Source organism: Vanessa atalanta, chromosome 17 (assembly GCF_905147765.1).
Source record: "Vanessa atalanta chromosome 17, ilVanAtal1.2, whole genome shotgun sequence".
Taxonomy (NCBI): Eukaryota; Metazoa; Arthropoda; class Insecta; order Lepidoptera; family Nymphalidae; genus Vanessa; species Vanessa atalanta.
Window position 1 is genome coordinate 417,979 of NC_061887.1, and position 27,467 is coordinate 445,445.

The following is a 27,467-nucleotide window of genomic DNA, read 5'->3' on the forward strand; positions in this document are numbered from 1 at the left end:
GATTTACCGCTCTATAACATCCACGAATGATTGCAAATTGCTCCAAGACGATCTAAACTCCATACAAAAATGGTGTGATTTGAATGGAATGGAACTTAATGTCGATAAGTGCCAGTTTATTAAGTTTACGCGAAACAAAAACATAATAAGACATCAGTATAGCTTACAGGGCAAACCGCTCGGGGAAGTTTCGGTAGTTCGTGATTTAGGTGTTATGATCGACGCCAAACTTAAATTTAACACTCACATAAATCATATTGCCACGAAGGCCTGGAAAAACTTCGGTTTTGTCAGACGTAACTGCAATGATTTTAAGAGACCGGCAACTATTATAACCTTATACAATTCGTTTATACGTAGCGCTTTAGAATATGCGGTTGTAGTATGGAATCCGCATTATAAGATTTACATTGAAAGGTTGGAACGCATACAACACAAATTTACAAAATTACTAGCTAGTAGAAGTAACAGTTGCCCTTATAAGGCCGACTATGAATCACGTTTAAAATATTTTGGACTGTGCACTCTAGAAAAACGCCGCGAAATTGCCTCTCTAATTACTCTTTATAAATTATTGAATAACCACTTGGATGCAACAGATCTACTACAAGATATTGACATAGCAGTGCCACGTACTGCACCTAGACAACCTCTTAAAAAAATTTTCTCCTCTCGAACTTCCAAAACAAATATAGGTAAATACTCTCCACTCAACCACCTCATAAACTTATATAATAAAGTCAACAGTGATGGCATTGACATTTTTCACGACTCACTACCTCTTTTTCGCAAAAAATTAACGCTGGGAGCTTTACTGTGATTGTGATATCTTTACTGTTATATTTAGTTTGTTATTTTCTGCTTAATATTAGAACTTTGTAAATTATGGTATTACCTCTAAAAAATTTATACTATAATTGTTTGTAATTATTGTTAGTTATTTTTTTTACTTCATTTATTTTGCTAATTGTTTAAATGTTAAGTGATTAATAAGCGTGTTATATTGCAGTCTGTAGTATTTATTTAATAAAGTATTGTTAAAAAAATTGTTATTGGAGGCTAACGTAACTATTAATGCTGTATATACCTATTAAGTGTTTGAAATTGTATCTGTCATTTTATCGTATTCTTGTTTTAAGTGCTATATTTCAAATACTGTGGTGTATCGATTAAATAAATAAATAAATAAATAAATAAATAAATAAATCATACCGACTTAGTTAAAATAGATTTAATTTCACGCCAATCTAGGCAGCCAGCCTCCATAATGGACTTTCCTAATGCAACTGTCCCAATAAACGCTTAATTTTTTTCAACGTACAATTTGCCACATTAAATTGTTGTTAGCTTATAATTAGTCTGGATTTCACGTTGGATTACCGTGAACGACATAAATTTAAATTAGACAGGTTTCGTAATCCGTATTAACTATATTTAAAAGTTCTTTAATACTAATATTGACCAAATTATCTAAAATTAAATATAATAAACAGAGAAAATGTATTATTTAAAAAAATATATGAGATATGTAGGCGGATGCATATTGGCCGACTGATGGTAAGTGGTCACCATTACCGGATGTAAGAAATAATACTCATTTCTTACATCGCCAATGCACCACCAACCTTGGGATTTTATGTTTCTTGTGCCTGTAGTCTTTCTCGGTCAGTTCAAACCAGAATACAAAAATACTAAGTATTGTTGTTTGGCGGAAGAAGAAGTGACGATTTGGTGATACCCAGACAGTCTTGCACAAAGTCAAAGTCGCTGAATAAAAAAAACTTTTAGTTGTCTCTTACAAACAGTACAGAATGAGATGAGACACGCTGAGGGGAGGTTGTGTCAAAACGATCTTGCTACCTTCTTTTCTATGCCGGATTTATATTGATTAGGTACCACATATAATACAAATGGACGGGACAATGGACGATCTTTAGAAAAGGCATCAGGCATCTCTCTAGGTTACTCGAGCACGCACACAATCAAACACATACAAAAAGGAAGTTACTTAAACTTTACTCATTTCAAAATTAAACAAACGCAAAGCGCGTAATAAAAGAGAAACTGCAAAAGCAAACATAGAAATCAATTCATGTTTTACATTATTTTTATCGCTACATCTTCCCACGTCCGTCTGTCGCACAATACTAACAATTTCACCTAAACAAATAACGCTTGTAACTTACGGAGACGAGGCAAAAATTTAACGGTTTGTCAATTAAAATGAGGTAAAGTGCTCGAGTATTACATCTGTGTTATAGTCTGTGTCTGCTTCATTGATATATTTTTAAATTTTGAACTAAAAATATCTGAAAGAATATGAATCATTGAACGAGATTAAGTTTAAATCTATTCAATTGTGACCTACGTAGAGAAAACCAATTATTATTTTTCGCGTGTTAGTATGTATTTTTGATAAATTTTGGTAACTGGCTTAGTTGATTGAATATTGGCCATGAAAATGCTCCCCAAATTTATGTTCAAGGACAAACATTCACTGCTCAACGCACCTCACAATGTTCTTAAGCTTAATTCTAAGGGAGTTTCCATACTATTTAAGAATAGTGTCATATGGTCATCAGCTATCACAAACAAAGAATTTCGACGTAATCTTACTAGAATTTAAAACCAAGGGATCCATATATAATCGTAAATTCAAAATTATAAATCACTTTAAGCGATATACAATATAAATACGTTATGTATGGATCTCCGTAGACGACAGTTGTGTCAATATTGTCCGTAACTGTTATTCCATTATCGCGCTTGACCAAGACCCTAACATAATTACCCCTGATAAAGGATCCGAGCATTGAGATGTATCGACAGAATTTTACGCCCATTTCACAATAATGGCCGTCTTAAAATCTGGCAAACAAGTATGATGGATGGGAGGCGGCGACCACAAAGGCCTTACAATTCTACCGCGCGTCCAATTATCCCAGTTGAATTAAAATGCGAAGAAACATCTTACCGAGTTGTAATGTTCAAACCATACGTATTTATTCAAAAAAATATGGTTCTGAATCAATCCATTACTCGGTTACTTAGTACATAGTAACAAATGAATATTACGAGTTTAAAGAAACACTCTAAACGACACACCGCTAGACTAAGGTCTCCTTTTTGACAAGACGGTTTATAGTTTAGTCCTTAATAAAATCATTTATGGCAGGTATTGATCTGATATACATATAACACGGTGTTGTATTCCATCTCGGAGCACGAGAAACGTAAATTAAGCACATGGAAATTCAGTGGTCCTTGCCTGGGTTAATATTAATTAAATGGGTAAATATTATTATAGTTATATTAGATACAACAGAAAGTCGAAAATGTTAATATTTATTGTTCAAAAGATTGTGATATATTTAGTGTTGCCACAACGTAATATTTTTTGTTTATTTTTTTCCTTTACGAGTTTACTCCAAGGATATTGTCTACCCTTGTCTCGCATGATTGCGCAAAAAACGTCGGACAAGAGATAAAACTTGCTTCAAATCTGTCGCTCTTGATCCAACTACGAGGTTTAGACTAGTTATCAATGGAACAAATACCTACATTTAAATATATAGGGTTGCTTTTAAATTTGTATCTATATTTTCCAAAAATAGAATATAAGGTATTTTATTTAAATTGAACCACACGATGGAGAGTGATCACCACGGCCTATACACGTTAGCAATGTAAATACTAAACATTCCTTACATTACCAATGCGCTATCAACTATGGAAGCTAAGATGTTATGTCCAAGGTGCCTGTAGTTACACTGGCTCACTCACCCTTCAAACCAGAATACAACAACACTAAGGAATCTGATAAGGAATTGCACAAACCCCATCCAACTAGTAAAAGTAGTTTATTGATAATTTATCAATAACCAATGAAATATACAAAATAAAAACATTCAACAATTACGAAACAGTAAACAAACCCATTTAATCCAAGCCGCCTCTGTAAGGACACTAAAAAACAAACATATCGATTATCGAGACTGTATATTTTAATTAAATTATGACAACGATTCACGAGACGTTAAAAGCGATTCTTTATGGAACCATATCGAAATCAAAAGCGATATAAAGTTTAAAAATCATTTCGAAGTTAATTAATATCGTTTGAGGATTTCATACTTTTGGACCTTTTCGAATTAATATGAAGGTGATAAACGCTTTGCGAGAACATTTATTATTACTTAATTAAATACATATTTAACTTATCCACTCATATATTTTAAGGTCGATAATGTATTTGTCGCGCCTTAAACGACAATTAACATATTAAAAGATATTTCGAATAAGTGTTTGGGATCAATTAACCATAAAATAATTTAATAAATTTGTCCAAATTGAAGAGGCAAAACACCTTTGAGTCTAGGTTTTACTCAAACTGATATAGAAATTCCAATAATATAAACACAAGTCTGGAGAAATTGCCACTGTTTAAAGCTTGAAGTAATTGGAACCAATGTCGTTCAAAGTCGTGTCTATCTCAGCAACATTAGGCTAGAGGTAACATCGTGGTGTAGTCCAAATCTTCTAGCGCACGTTTGCTGATGCAGCTCACAGCAATAGGCTCGAACGAATGGCTGCCCGCAGTACCGGCATCGGAATAGTCCAGGAGTCTTCTTCGCTTTGTCCAAAACGTGACGACAAACGCAACAATCTCTGGTAAATATAATAAAAATAAATATATCAGTAAATATGAAGAATAAGGTAACGTTTCTTGTTTTGCGCGAAAAACAGTGAAATTCCTTTAGTATATTAATTATTATTGATATGACAAGTTTTAAAGCAGGTTAATTCTATGAATAAAGTTATAAATTTTTGCTCTTTACATAATCCTTTGCCTTATATTTTCCTGAATTAAAAAAAAATACCAAAGCTGATTAAACAAACATTCCAAATTTAAATTATTTAATTATGATATGTATGTATCTTGTAAAAACTCACTTCGTTTGACCGAGATCATGCCCTCGGATATGATCACTCAATTTAGATGGCTTATTGAAATCCGCGCCGCAAATATTACAAACGTAATGTGACTCTATACTCCTCGTTGATTGAGGGAATTGGAGGAGCGACAAATATGAATAACAGTCGACGTTCGGCATGTACGACAAGAAACTCTTGAAAGTATCTGTTGAAATCCTCAGCAGACTTAAAAAGCTTAAAGGATCAGTGTTTACGGCAATCGTCATTCGTTGATGAGGAAAATCGTGCTCTGGTCTAAGAATTTCTTCAATAACAGCGTCACCATTTTCAGAACATGTTTTATGTTTTGAAAGTGACTTAGTAACTTCAGTTGAACAATCTCTAGTTGGAATTTCAAAAGTAAATTGTACAGAGGATGATTTACTTTTCAATTTGCTACTAAATTGTATACTTTTAGTAATTTTTATACTTTTAGATGTTTTTGCACCTTCTTGAATTATTTCATTTACTTTGTACGATTGTCTATGGTTTTTGCTAGACCAATTTAATTGATGTTCAGAACTACCAGCTGTTTTACATATAAAACATTTATTAGTGTCTTTTGATATGTGTTTGCGAAATGAGTCTTTTTCCGTTAAATTTATTTCACCTTCGTCATTTGTTAGCTGCGCATATTTGTATTGTATATTTTTGTAATCATCGTTTCTTTTTCTTTTTTGTTTATTCTTATTGATTTCATCGATAAACTTATTTATTGACTTGATAAGATTTTCAAGTTTATTATCTATGTTTATTAATGATAATTTCTTCAGATTATTGGAGTGTCCAGGTAATGTTTCATCATTTATATCGGTGTCAATATTATCTTTTAGGACACTCGGCATAGGCTCTGTTTTATAGGTAGCTTTGTCGTTGTATTTACTTTTAACGAAATCAGGATAAAACTTCATGTCTGCTTCGACTGAAATCATTTTATCAAAACTAGTGGCTCGACTGTGACAATATATTCTATTATAATTGGGAATGTCTTTATACATTTCTGTGTCGACAGCTTTATCGAGTCGACTATTAACTACTCTACTTTTTTGGGACAAATATTTATCGCTTAAATGCCTAGGCCAATTGTTTATTGATTGCTTTATTCGTCTTTCCTTATCCATCAATATCAGTCTCCCTTGAGAAGAAGTAGGATAGCAATATGAATCCCTATCACGCGGGGAGTACTTATTAGCTTGAGATTGTCTTACCCTTTCGTTTAATTGGCGGTAGTATCTACAATTAGATTCAGATTCATCGTATGTTCCGTAAAATTCATGTAACAAATGCTTACACGGTCTAGACTGAACACAAGAGAACTTAGTTTTATAATAATCATTGAAAATTTCAGGAGTGATATACTCTTCAGACTCCTTAACTACGAGCCTGAGTTTTGTTTCATCATTTTTTAAAGCATGTTTGTTTTTTAATTCATTAATAAAGTTATTCCAGCTGACCGTTTCTTTTTCTCTTTGTCTTGCAATTGCGAGATTTTTAACTAATCGTTTCAGTCTAGCGTTCCTTTCCATTGTTTTGTATATAAATTGTTCATTATAATAACTGAGTACTGGACGACAATACGTTGTCTTATCTTTATACACTTTTTCCGTCGATGTCAATCTCATTTCGACGTCATTTGGTAAAGTTTGAATATCATTGTATAAATTGCATTTCAACTCGTGTTTATAATCATGGTTCATTGTCTCTTCTATCATCAATATATTTTTTCCACGCCTGCATCTGTACGTTTTATATACTAAAGTAATATGTTTTCCGTTTTGCACAGAATCCGTCAATTGTAATTTTCTGCAAATGGCGTGTTACTAATAATTATTGTTTGTAATGCTAAGATAGTTGTTTAAGTACTTATACTTATTTAAAATAATATTCACAATATCTCTGTCAATATCAGTGATTTTTTACTACGTTCAAGTTTTACTTAAATCAACTTTTTATGTGCAAAGTATCACTTCTCCAATATAGCAAAATATATTTTCAAACGTTTGTTTCATTTAATTTATAAACTTGATATTAAACTATACTTATTTATCCACGAAAATTTATAAAGAGACACTCGATAATAATTTAAACGTCGGCTTTGTCCGAAAATGTCATTTTGACGCTCAAATTTACAGTTAAGCGATTGGTTTAAAGAACCTCTTTGATGGAAAATTTATTAAAAAATCACACGATGCCCTCGAAAAGGCTCCCCGAGTGCGGATGGCCATAGAATGTTTTTAAGCCGATAAATTTTCATTTTTAAGTTATAACAAAAATGTAAATAAAGACGTTGCAGTCCTAATGCGCCCTAACGAAACAATGTTATGGAGTTAAGGACCTCTGAGAATTTGCAGAGGTGTGTGTGGCCTCATCGAGCCTTGTTAAAAGATAAATGAAATTCTAAATGAGAGAATTAAAACAATGTTCCGTAGGTTATTAATTTATCATAAGAAATATATCACGAACTCGCAATTAAATTTAACTTTATTTAAGTACGCTCGTACAAAGATTTTTAAGCCTCACTTAACAAGATCGATTCAGCATTAAATCCGACAAGAATATAGTTATATCAACAATATAAAAGATAGACATATTACCTATATGTATAATATAATTTGAAGAAATGAGAACTTAAATAAAAATCATGTTTATTGAATGCATAATCAGAGAAATAATTTCATAATCACGGTACCCTAATCTTTGATAACGCAGACCACCTAAAACTCGGGCAATAAAATAAAAATAATATGATAAAACTTGAATATAACTTATGCCTTATCGACCCAACCAGTGCAGAAGCAAACTGCCTTAATTATACCATTAAATTAAAATACGATTATTTCGAATGCCTTAAGCCCCGATTGGAATATAAAAATATACGAAACAAATATATTAATCTATGTTGATATTTAACTGAATGTACTTCATTATTTGTTGATATTATTGGATTTGTTGATACTAAAATACTTGGTAGGATTTTGTGCAAGCAAAATTAGTAACAATAAACTTAGTAATGTTGGGTTCCGGTTTGAAGGGCGAGCCAGTGTAATTACAGGGTATATATAAGACAACATACTAGCTCTTAAAGTTGCAAGAGCATCGACGAAGCAACGGGTAGGTTATATATCTAACAGTGCTAAGGTCTATATTCGGTGGTGACCACTTATCATCAGGTAGCCCAAAAGTCAGTCTGAGCGAAACAGTGGTAAATTATATTTAGGATATTTTTATCCCATATAATGAAACTTACCGAAATGTAAAATAAAGCAGCTAAGTAAAGGTATCTCAGCTCATCTCAACTCCAATTAAAGATCACACACAATGTTAAAGTCAGACACGAGCGAGACTCATATATTATAAAAAATGACCAAACTCTAAACGTTCAGCATAAAATTATAGACCCATTGACATTATACAATCTATTTCAATAATACATCGTCACAACGAGCGTTTTTGTGATGTTTTTTTATTTAATTTTTAAGTATGTTGCATTTTTATTAGTTCCTTCAGTTAGACACACGCCCGCGCCTCGTTCACAGCTTGTCCTACGATTATGCTAATGTACACATAGAATATTCATCGAAAAACCACCCTTACGTTATGTCCATTGTCCCCCTGATATGCCTCGGTGTCTCCGCGATGACATTTCAAGTGCATGTATCGTCATCCGTTGCTACATCTTTTATTATTAATCATCCATCTTTAGAATGAGGTCGCACGTCCACGGAACATCTATCGACAAAAAATAAACCGAAATCAAGCTAATCACTTAAGATTATATATTTTTAATCCTCTGATAATATAAAACATAATAGATACCGCTTGCCGCCATTTGAATTACAAATTAGGTATCTAATTCAATAATCTCCTATTATACATTAATAAATCAACCCAAGGTAACACCATAATTACATGTACTTACATATAAAAAACCCTTATAGCTTTCCGAACGATTTCCCCTCCGTGGAATTTGAATAGTGATTCGATTACCCCTCTCGATGAACAAGAAGTCGTGTAAACAACGCCCGAGAGAATAAAAGCCGCCCTTCAAAGGGTCACCTTATAAAGTAGATGCCCCAGAAACTTACCCTGAAGTACCCCCGTGCCGTTTACACTACTTACCGTGCCACTTATTTCAATTTATATATTCAATTCGTTCTGTATACATCGACTATTTGTTTTAGATACAGAAAATATATGACGGTGCAAAAGATTCCATGGAAATGTTTGTACGGCTAGGTCATACATAGTCTATAGCGTCTCCGAAGTCGCCTAATAATTTGTTCCTTACCAGACGAAGCCGTTATGCCAAGGTGAAGGTCGGAGCACGCTGAGGCGTTGCTATGGCAGTCCCGCTTCTGTTGATTGCTAATCACCCATGTATTCAGTTTTAAATAATAATTCTGGAGTATGAGTACGCCGTATCGTTGTATTAGTGCGTAGCTCAATTATAGTAATTTGATTATTAGTATTCACTCCGTCTGCTACAAATTCTTCGTATAAATAAGTACATAGCTTACAAATACTTAAACCGTAATGTTATGTTAAAGTTTTCAATTTAAAGAAATTACCAAATAATTTTACAGTTATATCAGATAAGGCGTCTTAAAGGACCCTTGCATCCAGTCAACTGTCCGGACCCTCAAGAACATTATAAATTAAATGGTAATTCGGTTGAATGAAACGAAAATAAAAAATGTCTTTGTAAAGGCGCGACGTCAGAACAGGACGAAAGTAGACGAAACTATTGCATTGTATAAACATAATGGTTTGTCTACATGCTTACACGATTGTGCTTCGAATTCGAAGGATTTTTTATTTGATCTTATTATTCATAGGTAAGCATTATTGTATCTCGGCCAGTTTTAGGGTTCAGAGATCTCAGTGTAGGTAAATATTGACGCTTCTATTGGACCCCAAAAGTTTATAAAATTTCGAGATTTTGGGATAGATTAATAAGATATAGTCTCCTAAGCAATAATTTAACTATCTGTGGATTCTTTTATTTATTCGTATTTAATTTGGAATATAAAAGCGTATTACAGTTAATGAATACAGATTTATTCTTTATTTTGTATTGTATTCTAATTGTCACTTGAAGTTACTGGCTTAATGTGAGACATATTTTAAAATGCAATTTAAAAGTTTCTCATGTACCTGTATTTTGTCAAAGACCAACAAAACTCCTGTTAATAGTAACCGAGTATGTTAAATGCGTGTAAAACCTACGGAACCCGTATACAATAAACGGTGTTAAAAATATTTTTTCACACCACGGTTTATGTGAGGAATGCGAAGTTTAGGAGATTACACTGCGTCGGCGGCGCGGGCGCACAGACGCTTGGAACTGGCTCTGTTACTATGGTTACCCATTGTTGGGCATGAATGACTAGATCCATTGTAAGTTTTTTGGCCACCTGAATGAAAATATGTGGTATCATTTGAATTATTACTTTATTAATTCTGTTATCATTTTTATTTTGTGTTTCAAAGATTTCTTACTAAAACCAAAACAAAGTATAATTTAAAACGAATACATACAACATACGTCATTTTAACTCGGTCTGTCACCAGGCCGACTTACAATGAAACTTCAAATTTCCACTTTATATGTTCAGAGAGATAGCAATGACGTAACAAACAAATATGGTAAAAACAACGTAATTTTCAGTTTTTTTTTATACGTATAAATGGAAAACGAAACCGCGTGCGTCAACACGATGCCATTGTTGTGTGCTGACATGACGATAGTTGTAGAAACAAAAGGAAAACCATAAGACATATTGCAAACAAAGTTATCAGCTTCGATAAGGCTAACGGAGTTCTTACTGAAGCTCCCACGGCCTCGGACGGTATTTGGAAATATATGTTTCAGTGCGACGCGCCTTCGTCTTTCACTTATCAATGCTTAACATTAAAATAAATAAATTAAAACAAATTTGTCTAGTCTCAATAGTTATGTTACGATTTTTAGTAAAACCTTCAAATTTGCGAAATGTATTTAATTTCAATATCATTGTATTTTTGAAAAATCTCTGATCCAATTCGAGGAAACTGACCACGTCAACACCAGAGATTGCGAAGGCCACTGACAACGGTCTATATTGTCGAATTTCGTCGAAATTAAACCTCGTTACGGAGATAATGATTAACTTAGATCTGATGGAAGAAAGCTTTTTTTTAGCTGCTTATCTTGTCTCTTTGATTGTTGCAACCCATCATCGTACCTTGATCCCTTTCGAATTGATACCAATAAGTTTTAAAAATCCCTTTTTAAGTCAAGGTCAGATAATAATCTTCTGTTACATATACGAAATCAATTAACTTTTTGTAAAAAATCAAGGTCGATACAAATGCCGAACATTCTCGCCAGGATATAAATCTTCTAACAAATAAAAATTCCGTGACACGGAGTACGTTTTAGCCGGCGCTTAATAAAAAGGGTGTTTTTAATATATATTCTGATGTTTGACCACGCCCACAGCCTGTTACGACAGGTCTAACTCTTTAAGATAAGAATGATTCGCAACGAATTTATTGCTTCGAAATTTAAAGAATTCTCCTGCGAAACTATTCGGTATTTTTGTAAATCTTTCGTTTAATACTTTTACAGTCCTAATATTTATTTGAAACTCGTTCAAGCTGTATACATTGCAGCTACGATACCGGTTCCTTACCGAGAGATTATTATTTAAACCCGAATCCGATGCTTTGCAAAAACTTCGAAGAATTTTAATCGAGGCCCTGAAGTTATGACCTTGCGTTATTACGTTGAAGATTATCTTTAAGCAATCACGAAAACGAACGATTCGAATGAGCTGCGATTATCATAATAAAACTCTGTATTCATCTCTCGTCCGAAAATCGACTATAATATTTAAAATCGATGTTTTGTTTACGTAATGATGAAAATAAATCAACAGAAAACCAATCAATTAGTGAGCTCCGCGGGATCCAATTGGATTAGATCACAAAAAAGGGCCATCCTATTATTTCATCGAATTTTGAAACTAATGTTTATAGCAGTAAAAGCTACAATACCGTATAGAGGTTTGAAATAAAAAGACAGATCGAAAGGCGATAGAGTCTACACTTTTAATTATCGTTTACCGACCATTGTTTGAAAAAAGAAAGAGATAAAAAAATATTAGATACAGAGTATACTGTATAGAGTTGTCTGATCCGACGCGAAGGCAATCCATTTAGAGGCGTAGACTGTAACTCTTTTTTGTTAAAACTGTGACGAAAAAAGTGACGTCGAATATTTGTCTCTATATAAAATAGTTATTTATTTAAAATTTGTATATAAAATGAAATGGAAGAGACGTTATAATGCCTACTTAATCCGTACTTAGTCTAAGTCGTTTGTTCTTTTGATCCTTTAAGTCATAAAGTCTAATATAAATATAAACGTATATAACATCGATCGTTACTTATTTCTAAGTTTAATTTTGTAACATAATTTCATAATATTTTAGTAAACATATCTATTGCATTATATCTTGTCGATATCGTGTAGTCCTTTAACAGCTATCATATTTTATAAATGCTTCAAATTATAGAAATAGTTAAAACCACGCGTACCTTACAATGTCTCCAGAAAACTACGCAATCTACCGGTACTTTACCAAAGTAACGAAAATTGCAACAGTAATAGCTTCTTGCCGGTTCTTCTAGGTAGAATCTACATTCCGAACCGGTGGTAGCTTAACTTTAAATAGTTTGTTAAATGACTATTCAAAAGTGCTTGTAAAAGCCTACTCGAATAAAGTATATTTTGATTTTGACTTAAACTGTCAAGTTAATCGTATAAACTTCGAATGAACGAACGAAAAAAAAGCATTGATTTTATTTAAATTAAAAGTTAAATTGAACAGTATGTTAGGGCTGTAAATATTTAATTTAATTATCTTACCACAATTGTTCCGTATTTAACATTAACGACATATCGTTTACTTCTCGTAAGATATAAACACAGCAGCGAGTGGTCAAATGTTTTTTTTTAAAGTGTTGAGCCACGATTTCATGGCGCTCGGTTCACACGCGACCCCCGGCTTTGATTTTTTAGACTCTCCCTTTTATTTCCATTGGCATCGTATATTTTACGAGTTGGTATAGATTTATATAAACGCAATTAACATAAATAATAACAAATTTTCAAAAAGATATTCAATTGTTATTTGCGTGGAAAATCAGATAATCAGAATCAGTCTTAATCGATAGTGTAATTAATTTATTAATTGTATTTTATGTTTAAATACAATAATACATATTCAATTCTTAAACAAAAATACAGATACATTAGTATGATTCACTCTGATCTAAAGTCGATTGAAATAAAAATAATGATAATGTCTCGTCCCGCCAAACACTTCCCATGTTTAGCGGGACGACTCCAGTCCGAATGTTTGCTGAGACAAAAATACTCGATCATTGACATCAGAATGTAAACATTCGTATTGGGAACAGACGAATCAAGGGCGACATACATAATTAGTGTATCAATCAAATAATCCTGATAATAATTTTATCAAGTAAGTCAAACAAGAGAGAGAGTCTAGCTTATTGTCCACAGCTTACGTATTAGTACAAGTACAAAATCAAGTGATATTTCAAACTTTTTATGAAAGATCGCACAACACATACCTTTCAATTTTAGATGGTCAACATTTAGTCCACTGTGACTTATTTTGACAGCCGTTCTGGTGAATAAAATAAAATAAATACAAAAATGGAACTAATTTTATTTCAACACACACGTAGAAATATTGACTATCACAAAATACGACAGAGGTGAAATTACTTTGCCTCATAGAAACTTTACATTCCTTGAAAGGAGTGAGATAACTCCTGAATTGAAATTTATATAAATTAAAACATACAATATGGGGCGTCATAGATATTCGTTTACTAAATAAATTAAAAACTATCAAAATATATTTATAATAAAAGTGCTTATTAGTTAATCTTTGTATTGAATCTCAGGAAGAGACGATAGAGAAACAGAGCCTTGTTAAATTATTTATTCCAAATTATGGAAATTACCATTGTCAACTGTTCAGATCATTAAACTATTAATAATTCATACATTTTTAAATCTCTTTTACGTTTCCAAGTCAACAATAATAAATTAAAAAGTAAATTTAAATGATTAATTTCAAGTACAATTGATGAAATCTCGCACGAATCTAAAATTTATAATAATATATTCTTTGTATAAAAATATGAGAAATTCTGTTTCGGAAATGTAATTGTGAAAAATTTACCGTTGCTGTGACCATTGTATCTAGATTATAAAATTTAGCGTCTATTATACAAAGCGTTCAAAGTCGATATATATCATGAAGTCTTAATAAATATATTTACAAAATATATTTATATCAATTTATCGCCGCACACTAAGATATTATTACTATATACATTTATGATTAATTTCCAAAACGATGGCAGAAATAATGACAATTTAAAAATGATTTATTGTAAAGTTGTCTACTTGATATTTTTTTTTTAATTAAAATTATTATTTAAAATACATTTGATTTGACTTTATAATTGTGAATTTTAAAAACTACTAAAATTACTCCGATGACAATTATAATGTTTATATCACTAAACTCGTAAGGGCTTCGCCTAGGATATCTTCAATGTCGCTTGTCTAATACTTAAAACGCAGTAAAGTTTAATATTAAAGATTTCAGCGCTTAAATCTTAAACTAAAAATATTGTGATACTCTTTCTAAATGACGCTTATTTTTCTACAACAAAGGTATTCTTTGAATCTTATATGTATATGTATATTTAACCGATAGTTGTAAGCATAGTGACGACAGGAAATACAGCTCAACGCTGTGGGTCAATTATATACATATATTATAGTAAAATTACAAAATTAACATATAATAGATACATATCGCATTAAAGGGCACATTTACCGAGTAAACCTGATAAGTCTCGAGCAAAAATCTAATTTAAATTATAATAATTCAATGTTGATAAACTTTAAACATTTAAAATATTAAATTTATAACTAGAAACGACAAAAAATATAGAATATGTAATTACTATAATCATCAAAGGAAAAATTTAATTATTCATCTAATTAGAACGTCCAAACATTCTTAATTAGTCAGTTAAATGTTGATGACAGTGTTATTATATTAAAACAAAATGTTCGGAAACATTCAAATACGTTCAGAAATAAAATTTTACATATTACTACTGCAAACTTATTCTGTAACCTTTTATAAGAAGGCTATTGTTGCCTGCATTATTACGTAAAAAAAATCTGTTGCATGTTACTAAATTTAGTTTTAAATAATGAATTGTATAGTCAGACACATATGAGTTCATACAAACAAATATTTTACAGTCTGTTTCAGAAATAAAGATATACTTGTAAGATCATAGAGATTGTAATGATCTTAGAGAATACGTAGATTTTATAGAAAAATAGTAGTACTTATCAATAAATATACATTCCGAATACGATTATTTTAATTTACAAGTATACTACAACCTCAAAAGGATTATAACATTTTATATAAATAATCGAACAAGCAAAAACAATCTTCAAAAAGAAATTCCGTTAAACAAATAGCACTTCCCTTATTGGGTTTTACAATCATAAGTATTCAGAAATACAACTCAAAGTCAACCTTCGAATATAATAGAAGCCTGGCGGGCTTTATTCCCATATTTGTCAAACGTTTATCAATCTTCAATTGTCGTTTCGCTAACGCTTCCCTAAAATAAGAGATACGTGATCACGCTCCGATCCGCCTCATCTCACCTGATCGTCACTGTGACGGCATTCCTACCATCGTAACACATACATACCCATCCATTACCCCTTTTGTGCCACGACTGGTGACAGTGCACGGTATCGTTGGAGCGATGGAGGATAAACCGATCCATCTTTATTGGATAACTCGATGTTCAAATTCCGGAGCGCAGCAGGTATCTTAGTATGATGTAAAAAATAATACAAGTAGTGGCGACAGCGTGAGGTACGTTTTGTACTGGTGTGGGAACATTTACGTCGCATGGACCTCGAGTTCTTATAAAATAATATTTAAATATAGAAAGTAAGAAATTCATATTTTTAAGATTAGGGATTAGGTTTCGTTTTTGTTTTAGTCCATAAATTTTCTTTTGTAAAACATGCAGCCATTACATGTATTTTTTTTCTTTACCTCGAATTACTATCAGTAAAATTACTGCCATCAAATATTCTACTTAACAGATGAAACACGACCATATCCAGCTAAGATCTAACCTAGTGTTAAGATATCTGTATACGGACGCGTCATGCCTGTTTTTAATGCATTATATCTCTCTTAAACATTACTGATGAAACGTTTATATTATTTACTTTCAAAATAACAGATCTGATGTGTAAAATAAATCTCTAAAAAGGAAATCAAAACTTGCATTTCAAGTTAAAATTGTATCGGTTGAGATCTATAATTCAGTAACGTAGATATCACGCAAACAAAAAAGTTTTACTCCGTTCAAAGCGCTGCTAAATAGACCTTCTCAAGACACATCAATTAAATTCTCATACTTACTAGCACCACGTAGGTGGTCCTACTATTAAGGAACTTCAATATTTGCGCTAAAATTAACAACGAAACATATAAATCGTTCCCTGTCATTACAACACCGATCTGTTTGTTGATCGCCGCCATCGTCACACTACGTGTTTTTGTTGCCTCCTTTATAAAAATCATAACCAAATCTTTCATAATTTAAGGCACAATTTGCAATGTCTACTAATTTAACGTCAGCGGTAGTTACGTCGGCCCTTTTCAAGTTGGAGTCATTCTGAGGGGCGGGCCCGTAGCTATCAGTGTTTGACTTGCCGCAGTTTTCGACAGATTAACGCCGACAATCCAATTTCACTCGTGATGGGTTTTTTACCATCGATTCTTATAGGTAATTTCTCATGTCTCAAGTGTGGTCTATAATTGTTATTTCATTTTAAATACCGTTAAACGTTTTAAATAATTATACAGTTGTATTTGTTTTAACTAACAAATTGCCAGAAAAGATTTGACGAATACTTTATCATTTATTTTGTAAAGTCATCGTCTGTACGAATTGGCAAGAATTATTAAAAGAATAGGACCTAAAAAGTGTAAATTGTTTTCTAAACTTCTGGTCACAACAGAAAAGCAAGTCAATATAGGTATTTATATGGTAAAAGAAACGGGGGCAACAGAAAATGTCCATGTATTATATTTATTTTCAATCATTTGTTGCATTATTAATACAATAGTGCAAGACTGGAAACACAGCATAACATGTACCGTTGATACATCATTACAAATGAAAATATACTTTATATACCATATACTCAAAATATATTCAAAAAACAAACTTTTGACAACGAATTGACGCGATATCCTCGTCGAGAGCTTAAATAATCTATATTTATTATGGATTTGCGAAAAATTGGCTTAGAATGTCGACGAAGCTACTATCGGAACTTTGGAAGTAAAATTAACGTGTATATGAGTAGTTAAGTGGGATAATTTTGTATTACAAATATATTAATCAAGAACTGTTACAAATTGTATGTAATACGTAAATCAAATTTATCTTTGTATTTAAACTTCGGCTGGAATTGACTATAGAGGGGACCACAGTCGCATCAAACTACATGCACTTGGGCAGACTACTCTTGAGAATATGATGACCGATCCTCTTGACACTAGAATCTAAATTCCGAACCGGTACTTTTTTATTTTTATCTTCAATTTAATCTTGTTAAATATTAAACATACTTTGGCATTACGCATCAATCAAGAACTTAACCTCTATTCGCTCGTCACTCGTCGTACACATCCTTTGTAAACGAAGTAACGACCGGACAATCATAAAAAAGCCTCTCATTAAACTTACGTCGATGATTAAAACACCAGCGTCGTATGAATCGAAATAGTCCAGCAACCTACGATAACATCCCCCGTGACGTCACGTCCGTTTCCGCTCAGCTGATCCCGGCGCGGTCGTCACGTACTTCACAATGCTAGTGAAAGTCAAACAACCTGTGTTAGTCAGCTCCTGGCCGGTGTAGCTCGGGATGACTAAAATTGATAAGTGCACGAATTCAGTGAATCTCAATCATGGTGAACCGAACTCTGAGTCTAGTCTCGAATGACGAAAGTTTCTCAAAAATCTTCTTACTCATGCATTTATTAATTATTCATTGCACGGTATAAAGTCCTTTCGATATCTTTCAAAGTTTTTGAAAAAAGGGGAAGCAACATTTGACGACCAGACAAATTAGTCTCATTGGGTTAAATATAAATATTTACCAAAATTCAGAATAATAATTGTCCTAAAAGTATGTTGTTTCAAATAAAAAAACACAATGGTATTTCGAAGAAATAATATAATAATCCTATTCACAAAAAGATGTTATGTTACTCATATCGTCACATACAAAATTAAAAATATATAAATTGTAATGTATCTTATTGCGTTTATACAATCTGGTGGTGTTCTAGCTACACCTTACGCCCCTGAATCTTTATTTATGTTTATAACTAATCTTTTACTTGGTGTTAGAGTTTTGTGCAAATCCGTCCGGATAGCTATAACCCACTTATGAGATATACCGCTAAACAGCATGCTTGATATTGTCGCATCCCGTTAAAAAGGGTGATTAAGCCAGTGTAACTACAGGCACAAAGGACATAAATTTTACTTACCATTAGATAGACCAATTGCTCTTCCTAGTCTATAAAATATATACCTATATATATGTTCTTACTGTCTGTAAATAATACCTATATATTTTACAAGAGATACATTCACTATAAATATACTTCACGCTCTATACTAAACTCAAATAAAGACTCGGGAGAATAAAAATATAATGACGATAAATTGAAAAGCAACGCTAAAGAATAAACCTGAGATGTCTGATTAAAATCTATAGGTCTACCTTCAACAATAACGTACGAACTCGCGTGTTGTCTGGCGTTAAACACAAACGATGGAGTTTTACGGAACAGAAAGGCAAACGAACACAATGAAGACATAAATAATAATCAACTAGATATCGTTTACAATGCTAAACATATTCTGTGTCGGTTTTTAAGATTATATGAATCTTTTGATAGTAAGTGATTTCATAATTTGTGTAGCCTCCCGTAAGGGAACTCAGCCTGTAAAGGCTAACTCAGCCTGTGTGAAATACTAATCTTACTCTTGACTAGTTTGGAGTATGATAAAAGAATTAGAAAAACATGAGAAAAAAATAACTATATATCAAAATAATACTTTTTTATACTATTTTATTATAACACATTACATTATGATTTGAAGTAGCCTTTAAGTTCCTTTCTATTTCTTTTATTTAATTTAACATAATATATGTATATAAAAATCAATAGTTGATATGAGAACAGATTAAATAATGAACTTCCAGTACGACATACTTTACCTTAATTATGTTCTGAGCTAAATATTTAATTTACTAAAATTACTGTAGTTTTTTTATCCTAATTTATTCTATTAACTTACCTATGACTGAATACCAGTTAACTACTACCTTTAATAGATCGTTATGAGATGGATGTTTTAGTAAAATGATCTTACGTCGCTGGCGGCTGTGACTTGTTCCATGGAGGTAGGAACTGTGAGTCACCTGAGTCTGCGCGGCCAGACGAGCAATGTGGAAGTACTGGCTTGAATAAATCCATAGTAACCGTGCTGAGAATCGCAAACACAGCGTTTAGCAATATTAATAAGATTCACGGTTTCCTATCGGATATCATGATGGTTTGACGACTCCATTTCCCGGAATCGCTTTGAGATTTATGCCTTATTAGGGATCGGTTAAACACGCTCATAGGAAGTATTCAAATTAAATCAATTCAAAAATTGTTTGAGAAGGCTCTAACTAGCAAATATATTCCATGTAAAGCTACCGCTGGTTCGGTATGTAGAATCTATCGAAAGTAATCAGCAAGAAACTCAGTACTTACTTTTCCATAATTTTAAATACAAATTTATATCAATCAAATACTATTTCATTGAATATGAACTACCAAGCACTGAGTTCAGCCTTTTTCTTATTTATTAATGTAATAAAAACATATATGTTTATAAATTATCGAAGTCAATTTTAAAATTATTCAGTAATGATATTTTTAAGGTTTTTTCCACTAGAAACTGATCCAGCACCTGAAATGCTGATACGCTATATTGATACGTGTATACGTATATATTTGTTTACGACCAAACGGGCCACCAGATGAAAAATAGTCACCACCGCTCATAGACAATGGGACTGTAAGAAATATTAATCATATCTAAAATCGCCAATGCGCCACCGACCTTGGGAACTATGTTATGTCCCTTGTGCCTGTGCACTGGTTCACTTATCTTTTAAACTGGAACACAACAATGCTGAGTACTGCTGTTTGGTGGAATATCATATGAGTGGATGGTACCTGCCAGGCCAGCTTGCGCAAAGCCCTATCGCCAAGTATCCATATTTATGTCATAATTATTGCAGTCAGTGTCGCTTTCTGACATTTCACGATCACATTCTGTCTTCGTGTTTGTTCGTATGATTTATTACGCATTCACAAGTTACGTGACTCACATAAACATTCGTTTAATCGAAAATGTCATTTTAATCTATATTATTCATAGATTCCGTTGGCGAAGACAGACTACTTACTTTATGTTCACTAATTGCTTCGAAATATAAAATTAATTAGTCAGACTTTTGGGCATTTAACCAAAATCATAGTTGAATTTATTTAAATGAGCACAAGCACTTCTGAATCGCCGTTTTACAAGGAAATTTAATATTTCATTCAAAAAATTACCGGTTTGAAATTTAGATTACTAAGAAAAGCCGACAAAAAACAAAACATTGAACTAGGTACAATACAATACGAATACAAGTTTTTTATGAATTATTTATAATGAAAACCATAAGTCGAAGTTGTAGCCAATCAAAACTTAACTACGTAACAGTGTGGTCGATACAGCAAATTCCATTATTTCATAATTGACTGATTACAAATGAGTTCAGAGAATTAATCGAATATTCACGACCCTGCTGTTTTTTTTCTCAGGGACAGAGAGCCCTTGACCTCTCTATGTTTCAATATGTCTATCTAACCGATTCAGCCGTGACAAAATACTCAAAGGAGAATAGCTAACTGCACAGATAATATAGTGACCAAATATGTGCGTGAACACAGATGCACTATCTTTATGACTTCAATGAGACCACAACATGGCATGAGAGGAGAGATTAGATGGAAAACCAACGCCCTTTAGATACTTTCCAATCTATGAGATTTTAAGCCCTGGAAACTTCCAATCTACTGGTGTTCTGATCTTATGAGTATTTCTTGTAAGATAAAACTTTTTCCAAATTTAAATATGTCCAATTAACAAAAGGCACTAACGTAATATACTCTTAGACTCAATGTTTAAAATTCAACTATATAGTTAATACAGTTCTAAAGATACAATCTTGTGATAGACTGATAGGCAGACTTCTTAGGCTTTATAGTAGGGTAGTAACACCACCACTTTTTTGGGTATGAAACCTTAAAGGCATATAGACTTTACCTCTAAAAAATAAATTGTCTCATATATTGACGTTAGCAATAGACGTTTTCAAGTATACTTACATTATTATTTAAAATAATTAATCTCCTAACATATACAAATATAACTTACGAATATATAGTAAGTAACGTAATCGAACAGTCGTACAACATTATTTGGAATCCATAAAATATTTTTTGAAAAGAAAGGTTGCTATCAATTGTAAAATATATTTTAGGAATTTAAATCATACGTCCAAAAAATCGTTTATAATTTGAGATTATCAGAACCTAGATAAAGCGTTGCCCAAACTGTTTATAACTTTAACTGTTAAAGTATTTTAAAATAGTTATATATATAAAATAAAAACGAAAAAAGGTTTTATTTATTACAATATTATATTTTAGCTAGCTTCTGCTTCAAGTTTTAAAAAAGAGAGTTCGATACTGATAATCAACTAATTCGTTTAAAAGAGATCGCACAATATTCTGAAGTCATTAATCCAGTATCACAGATACACAAGTAAAAATGCCCATTAATTGTGGTAGAAAACCTACAAATGAATACCATTTCGCATAAGAGCACTTGGGACACCAATTGCGGACTAGACACGCTTAATGTCATCTCTATAAAATATGTGGCTATCGTGAATTAGCTGGGTGAATTCTTAGGACTAATTGAAGGTCTCAGTCTGGCTCTTAAGCTAAAGTCTTTAGAGGCGCCTGCTGTAATACGATCAGAAAATATATCAATTAGTTCATTTCCTAAACAGCAGTTTTTATATTATGAAATAAATTGTCCATCGCATTTGAGTAAAAACCAACGATTTTGTCCATTTTGTAACAGAACGAATCTAGAAATAAAATTGCATGGTATAGATGGAACATTTAAACTGAAACTAATAACCATGGCTTGAATCGTAGCCCACATCACGAACACGGAATAGCACACAATACCTCTTCCCCGAAGCTACGTGTCGGCCTCGCAAATTGTAATTATAAAAAAACGATCCGCTACGTGCTCGTCGACAAGAGGTGGGTCGACAAATAGGTCCCTAATTCTCAGTACGGCTTATCTATCGTATTTGTCGATAATATTTATCGAAACTTTTTGCCGTCATTGCTTTAAAAGAATTTTACCGATTTTACTGCAAATTTACCGATCTATTTTAAAATTGCCGATTGTTGATCATTAGAATTCTTTGCATATATCAAAAACTGTACTTGAGATCACTACGGTGTCTTGCTGTTTGAAGGGTAACTGAGCTGACTACAGGAACAAGTGACGTTACATAATATATTGCATAATTGGCGGCGCATTGACGGTACCACGAATGATAAATACCACTTACACGTCCATTATTTATGGGCGGACGTACCTACCATCAGGAATATAAGACTAAAAAATTTTCTCCATACGTTACTCGTAAACACACGAAATGAGCTGAAGAAATAATCGCTTTCTTAAATAAATACCTTCTTAAAGAAAGAGCATTTGTTTAGTCGATTTAATTAATAGATTTTAATTTACAAAAAAATGTGTAATAAAGTATTCCTGGGGATAACAGTATCTTCGCATCCAACGTTCAAGACGACATTGTCGCGGTACATCGACTAGTAAATAATGCGAGAATTCAATATAAAACTAGTTTTGCGTTTCAATTATATCAGGAGCAAGAACTAGTACGAGACGTTTGGTATTTCTAAATGATCAGAAGCAATGGTCTTGTATCATCCCATACAATTTCACCACTGCAAGCCGTATGACGATTATTTTCCTTTCAATACATGAAAAGTAGCAAATAGAAGAATCAAATATAAGTCGCCAAGGCTAGAGCATTACATATTAACCAGATAACCGATTTATACGAACTGTTATTTTTTTGGGTTGCATATAACCAGTTAGAGATGAGTTTTTGTGCTATAACCTACCATCAAAGAACGCAATCTTGTTATTATGGCCGTAGAACCACTAGAAAAGAGTGCACCTGTAACCGCGCACACTCGCCCCCACAGCGCAATTAACTACAAGTACAGTATTGTCTGTGTAGAGAGTGTTTGGTGTGGCCGATAGCATTCTAAAGGACGTCATCATCACATTTATTTATTGTATCGTATGGCGTTACGTCAACAGCAATGCAACGTCAATCCTATCAAAATACAATACAATTGTAAATAAAATTAACTAACTGAATATTCAAAGCTATATATAAAAACGATTTTAGGGTCAAAATTACTTCGAGTGACAACAGCGGCTGGGCTATGCGATTACGATAGGATTTTGTAAATTTTTGTTTAAGCATTGGCTAAACTTCTTCGTGTGTTTTTGGGTCAATGTTGCTACTGAATATGAAACTAATACATTTTTTAATATACAAAACTAATACATTTTTTAAATAAAAGATTATTTTTAAAATATACTTTTTAATATTTTACACAAAGTCTCGAAGGCTTTAGGCTGGCGAACTAAACTTGCGATTACGGCTGTGTATAGAGATTATATAAAAATGCCAATGCAAAGGTTGTGCTGCCGATGTGGCCGCTGGTCCCGGATTAGGAGCGAGGCCGGTCATTGTTTACGATCTTATCCTGATAGTGCAACGCTCTAATAAGTGCTTGACTGCGCTCTATTATACGCACCTACAAATATCGTTTAGATTAAATATTATATATACGTTTATCTTCACTTTAATGTATTATAAATATTAATTATTTACAATTATCAAGATAATAAAAGATATTACGTTTAGAACTTCAATTTCATTGTATAGTATTTTTGATCGGATATAAAATAAAAATGAAATCATTAATATTATATACTTTATACTGTGCGAGCACAGTAACAGTGTGGTGTCTGTCCAGGGTATTATAGTAGGTACATATCTAGGGTCAGGTTTTCTCAGCGATTCCTGATAAGCAGGGCGGCGTTAGGAAGTTAGCCGTACGATTCGATATTATGTATATATTTTATAATTAGTCTTTTATTCAATTTATATTTATCGATACAAAAACCCATCCAGATTCTCGACTTTACTTTACATTATAATGATATCGAGACGAGCCAACTTTACTGGAGATGTTCTAGTGAACAAATGTGCATTTCCGCACATTTGTTCACTAGAACATCTCCATATGTGCTCTCTATTTCGTTACGCTTATAATCCGATGGAACGCAAATCCGATACGTCCGGAAAAAGTCAGGCAGAGGACCAGATGCTTTACTGCTATTCGACTTTACATATCCAGCGTTACCTGATATCCGAGACACGAGGCACACTATCAACTTCCAGAAACTCAGGATCTCCCGAGATCCTTATATCTCGTCACTATACTAACGAAATCGACAACATTATAAGTTGATTATAAAAACCTATTAAAATAGTTTTTTTTTCTCCAACAGTGTGAAGAGACCATGTCCACGGGAGACATGTGTGTGTCCGCGGCGAGAGCTGGCCCGTCCGCGAGATGGCATCCAGCATGCTTCGCTTGTAGCACCTGCCAAGAACTTCTCGTAGATCTCGTCTACTTCTGGAAAGATGGTCGCCTGTATTGTGGAAGGCATCATGCCGAGACCTTGAAGCCGCGGTGTTCTGCTTGTGATGAGGTGAGCTTGATTTTGAAATTACTTATACTTTTTTTTAATCGTTTTTTCTAATGTCATTGATAAGCGTACAGACAAATGGTGACTGATGGTAAGATGTCATAACTGCCCATAGACATGAACGCTGTAAGAAAGATTATCCATTCCTTACATCATATTATGATCCCCGTGTTTGTAAGTACACTGGCTATAGTATAAGTAGTTCAAAGGCATCTGTTATATTTGAATGTAATTTATAAGTAAACTATAATGTCTGTTACAATATATTTTATACCGATACAAACTAGCCAATCGTACACTGCTATCCTACGGACCCCCACAACGAGGGTTCCGTGATGATATCGCAGTTCCGCTGCCGGATATCGGACGATCGACAATTACACCCTTTAGAATACAATACAATGCATACGCTCCTTGATAACATTCTTGACATGAAGGACGCTATCCTATCACTCGATCTTGTTAAGCGTTAATCGCTTCAGTGCAGCGCTTACAAATATTAAACACTAAGCATTGGATACTATTCGATTGTTATTCGTTTGCTTTAATAATTTATCATTGTGATTTTTTTTATGACTTTTTATAAAATAATTCTATCTTGTCACCTGTAATTTTATTTTTAAATAATAGTTAACTTCGTTGTATACAAGCTATACAACGAAGTTATTAAATGTTAGTTATGGGGGAAATATAAAATAATACATCTTAGTAACATATTGGATTAATTTTGCTTGGCTTATATTGTCATTAGTGATTTTTTGCTTGCGTGTACGTTTTTAAACAAAATACCATGGAACAGTTCGTTAACCCCAACAGTTGCGAGCCAATAAATCAAACTGGCTTATCAAATTGGTCTCAAAAGGGTCTTGGTAAGTGGCCACGGGGAGGAAACAGCCCCCCACCGGAAACGATAAGGATTTAGGCCGAAAGGGGTTAACCCCCTTTTAAAAAGCCTTTCTAGACATAAATTTGGCAGCGCCGTAATTGATGGTACCTAATTTGGAGGTAGCTGTTATAAAATTGCTAGGTATTTTTTTACGAAACTTTCAAATTTTTTAATTTAAATATTTAACTTTTTTTTACCTTATCGGTGTGAGTTTAATTTTTCTTTTAATTTTGTTAAATTTACACTTTCTTATCAGAAACACGCTTTTCGTAAGCTTAGGTGTAAAAAGTAATTAAAAATTTGATTTCGTAATTATAATATTTAAAATAAAAATTGCTTTACGACTATATTTTTGATTTGGCCAATTAATTCGTGAATAATAAAATATATATTTAATAGTAATCTAAATTAACTTTACTTATCTGGACTTTTGAAATTACTTTTATGTAGTAACTGCTTTATTTGAAGTTATACTAAAGTTTATTTAACAAATTATTTGAATTTATGAATCGGCATAGTTAAAAGTATAAGTAGGTTATTCAATAGACTGGCTAAAAGCCATTTAGCCATTAAAAGTTTTTGAGATTAGCTTATTAAATGTATAAACTCTTCAGTTTTTTAGGTACAGTGTTTACATCAATAAAAATGTATATACCTAAATGTATAAAACTGTCGAAAACTAAATTAAAATCTTCTTCTCTTATTAAAAAACTTATACAGAAATATATTTTTTAACTTAATGAAGTCCTTTATTGTATTCAAGGTACAAAACAAAACGCAAATTGCCGTTTAAATGATAGCACGTAATTACGTTATGTCTTGTATCAAATGTCACGGTTTTTAACACTTTTAACGAGCGATAAGTTTCCCGGAAGGAAAATTATTTTAACTTAACAATTATTAATTATATGCAAACAAGTACGTGCAAGGAAGTCATTTAACAAAATTAAATCACAAAATTATAATGTCCTGAAGTGATATCGGTACGTTTATATAAAACCTTTTAATATGTAGAGTTAAAAATGTTACTTATGGAAACTAAGTGTGACCGCATCTTTTAATGCATCGAGTCATTGGTACTATTATTATATATATAAATATATATGTTATTTATTTGGTGGACCTTTTCACCTAGAGTTTCATGTCGGTATTTCTCGTAGAATCTACATTCCTAACCGGATTAAAGTAAAATTTAAATTACAAATAAATATTTCACTTCGCTTAAACTAAATTCATTAATTTATTTGTTAAAATTAAGTTTTAAGATTAAATTAAAAAATATATTAACTTACTAATGAATACTTATTTTGTACAAGCGGATTCCGATTCAATTATAAAATCTTTTTTGATTCTGGCAACAAATAAAATCAGTCCAGTGCGGTACACAATATTTGAACAATCTTCGGCTCATGTCTAAGTCATGTTA

General features: G+C 32.5%; 1 protein-coding gene across 1 annotated transcript in view; it reads left to right on the plus strand.

Annotated features, from left to right (window-relative positions):
• LOC125070420 (protein prickle-like) overlaps positions 1–27,467 on the plus strand; it is a 156,260-nt gene that overhangs the window by 119,336 nt on the left and 9,457 nt on the right. Inside the window, exon 6 of the mRNA XM_047680286.1 lies at positions 24,955–25,158. Coding sequence (XP_047536242.1) covers positions 24,955–25,158 — 204 coding nt within the window. The remainder of the gene's footprint in view (positions 1–24,954; positions 25,159–27,467) is intronic.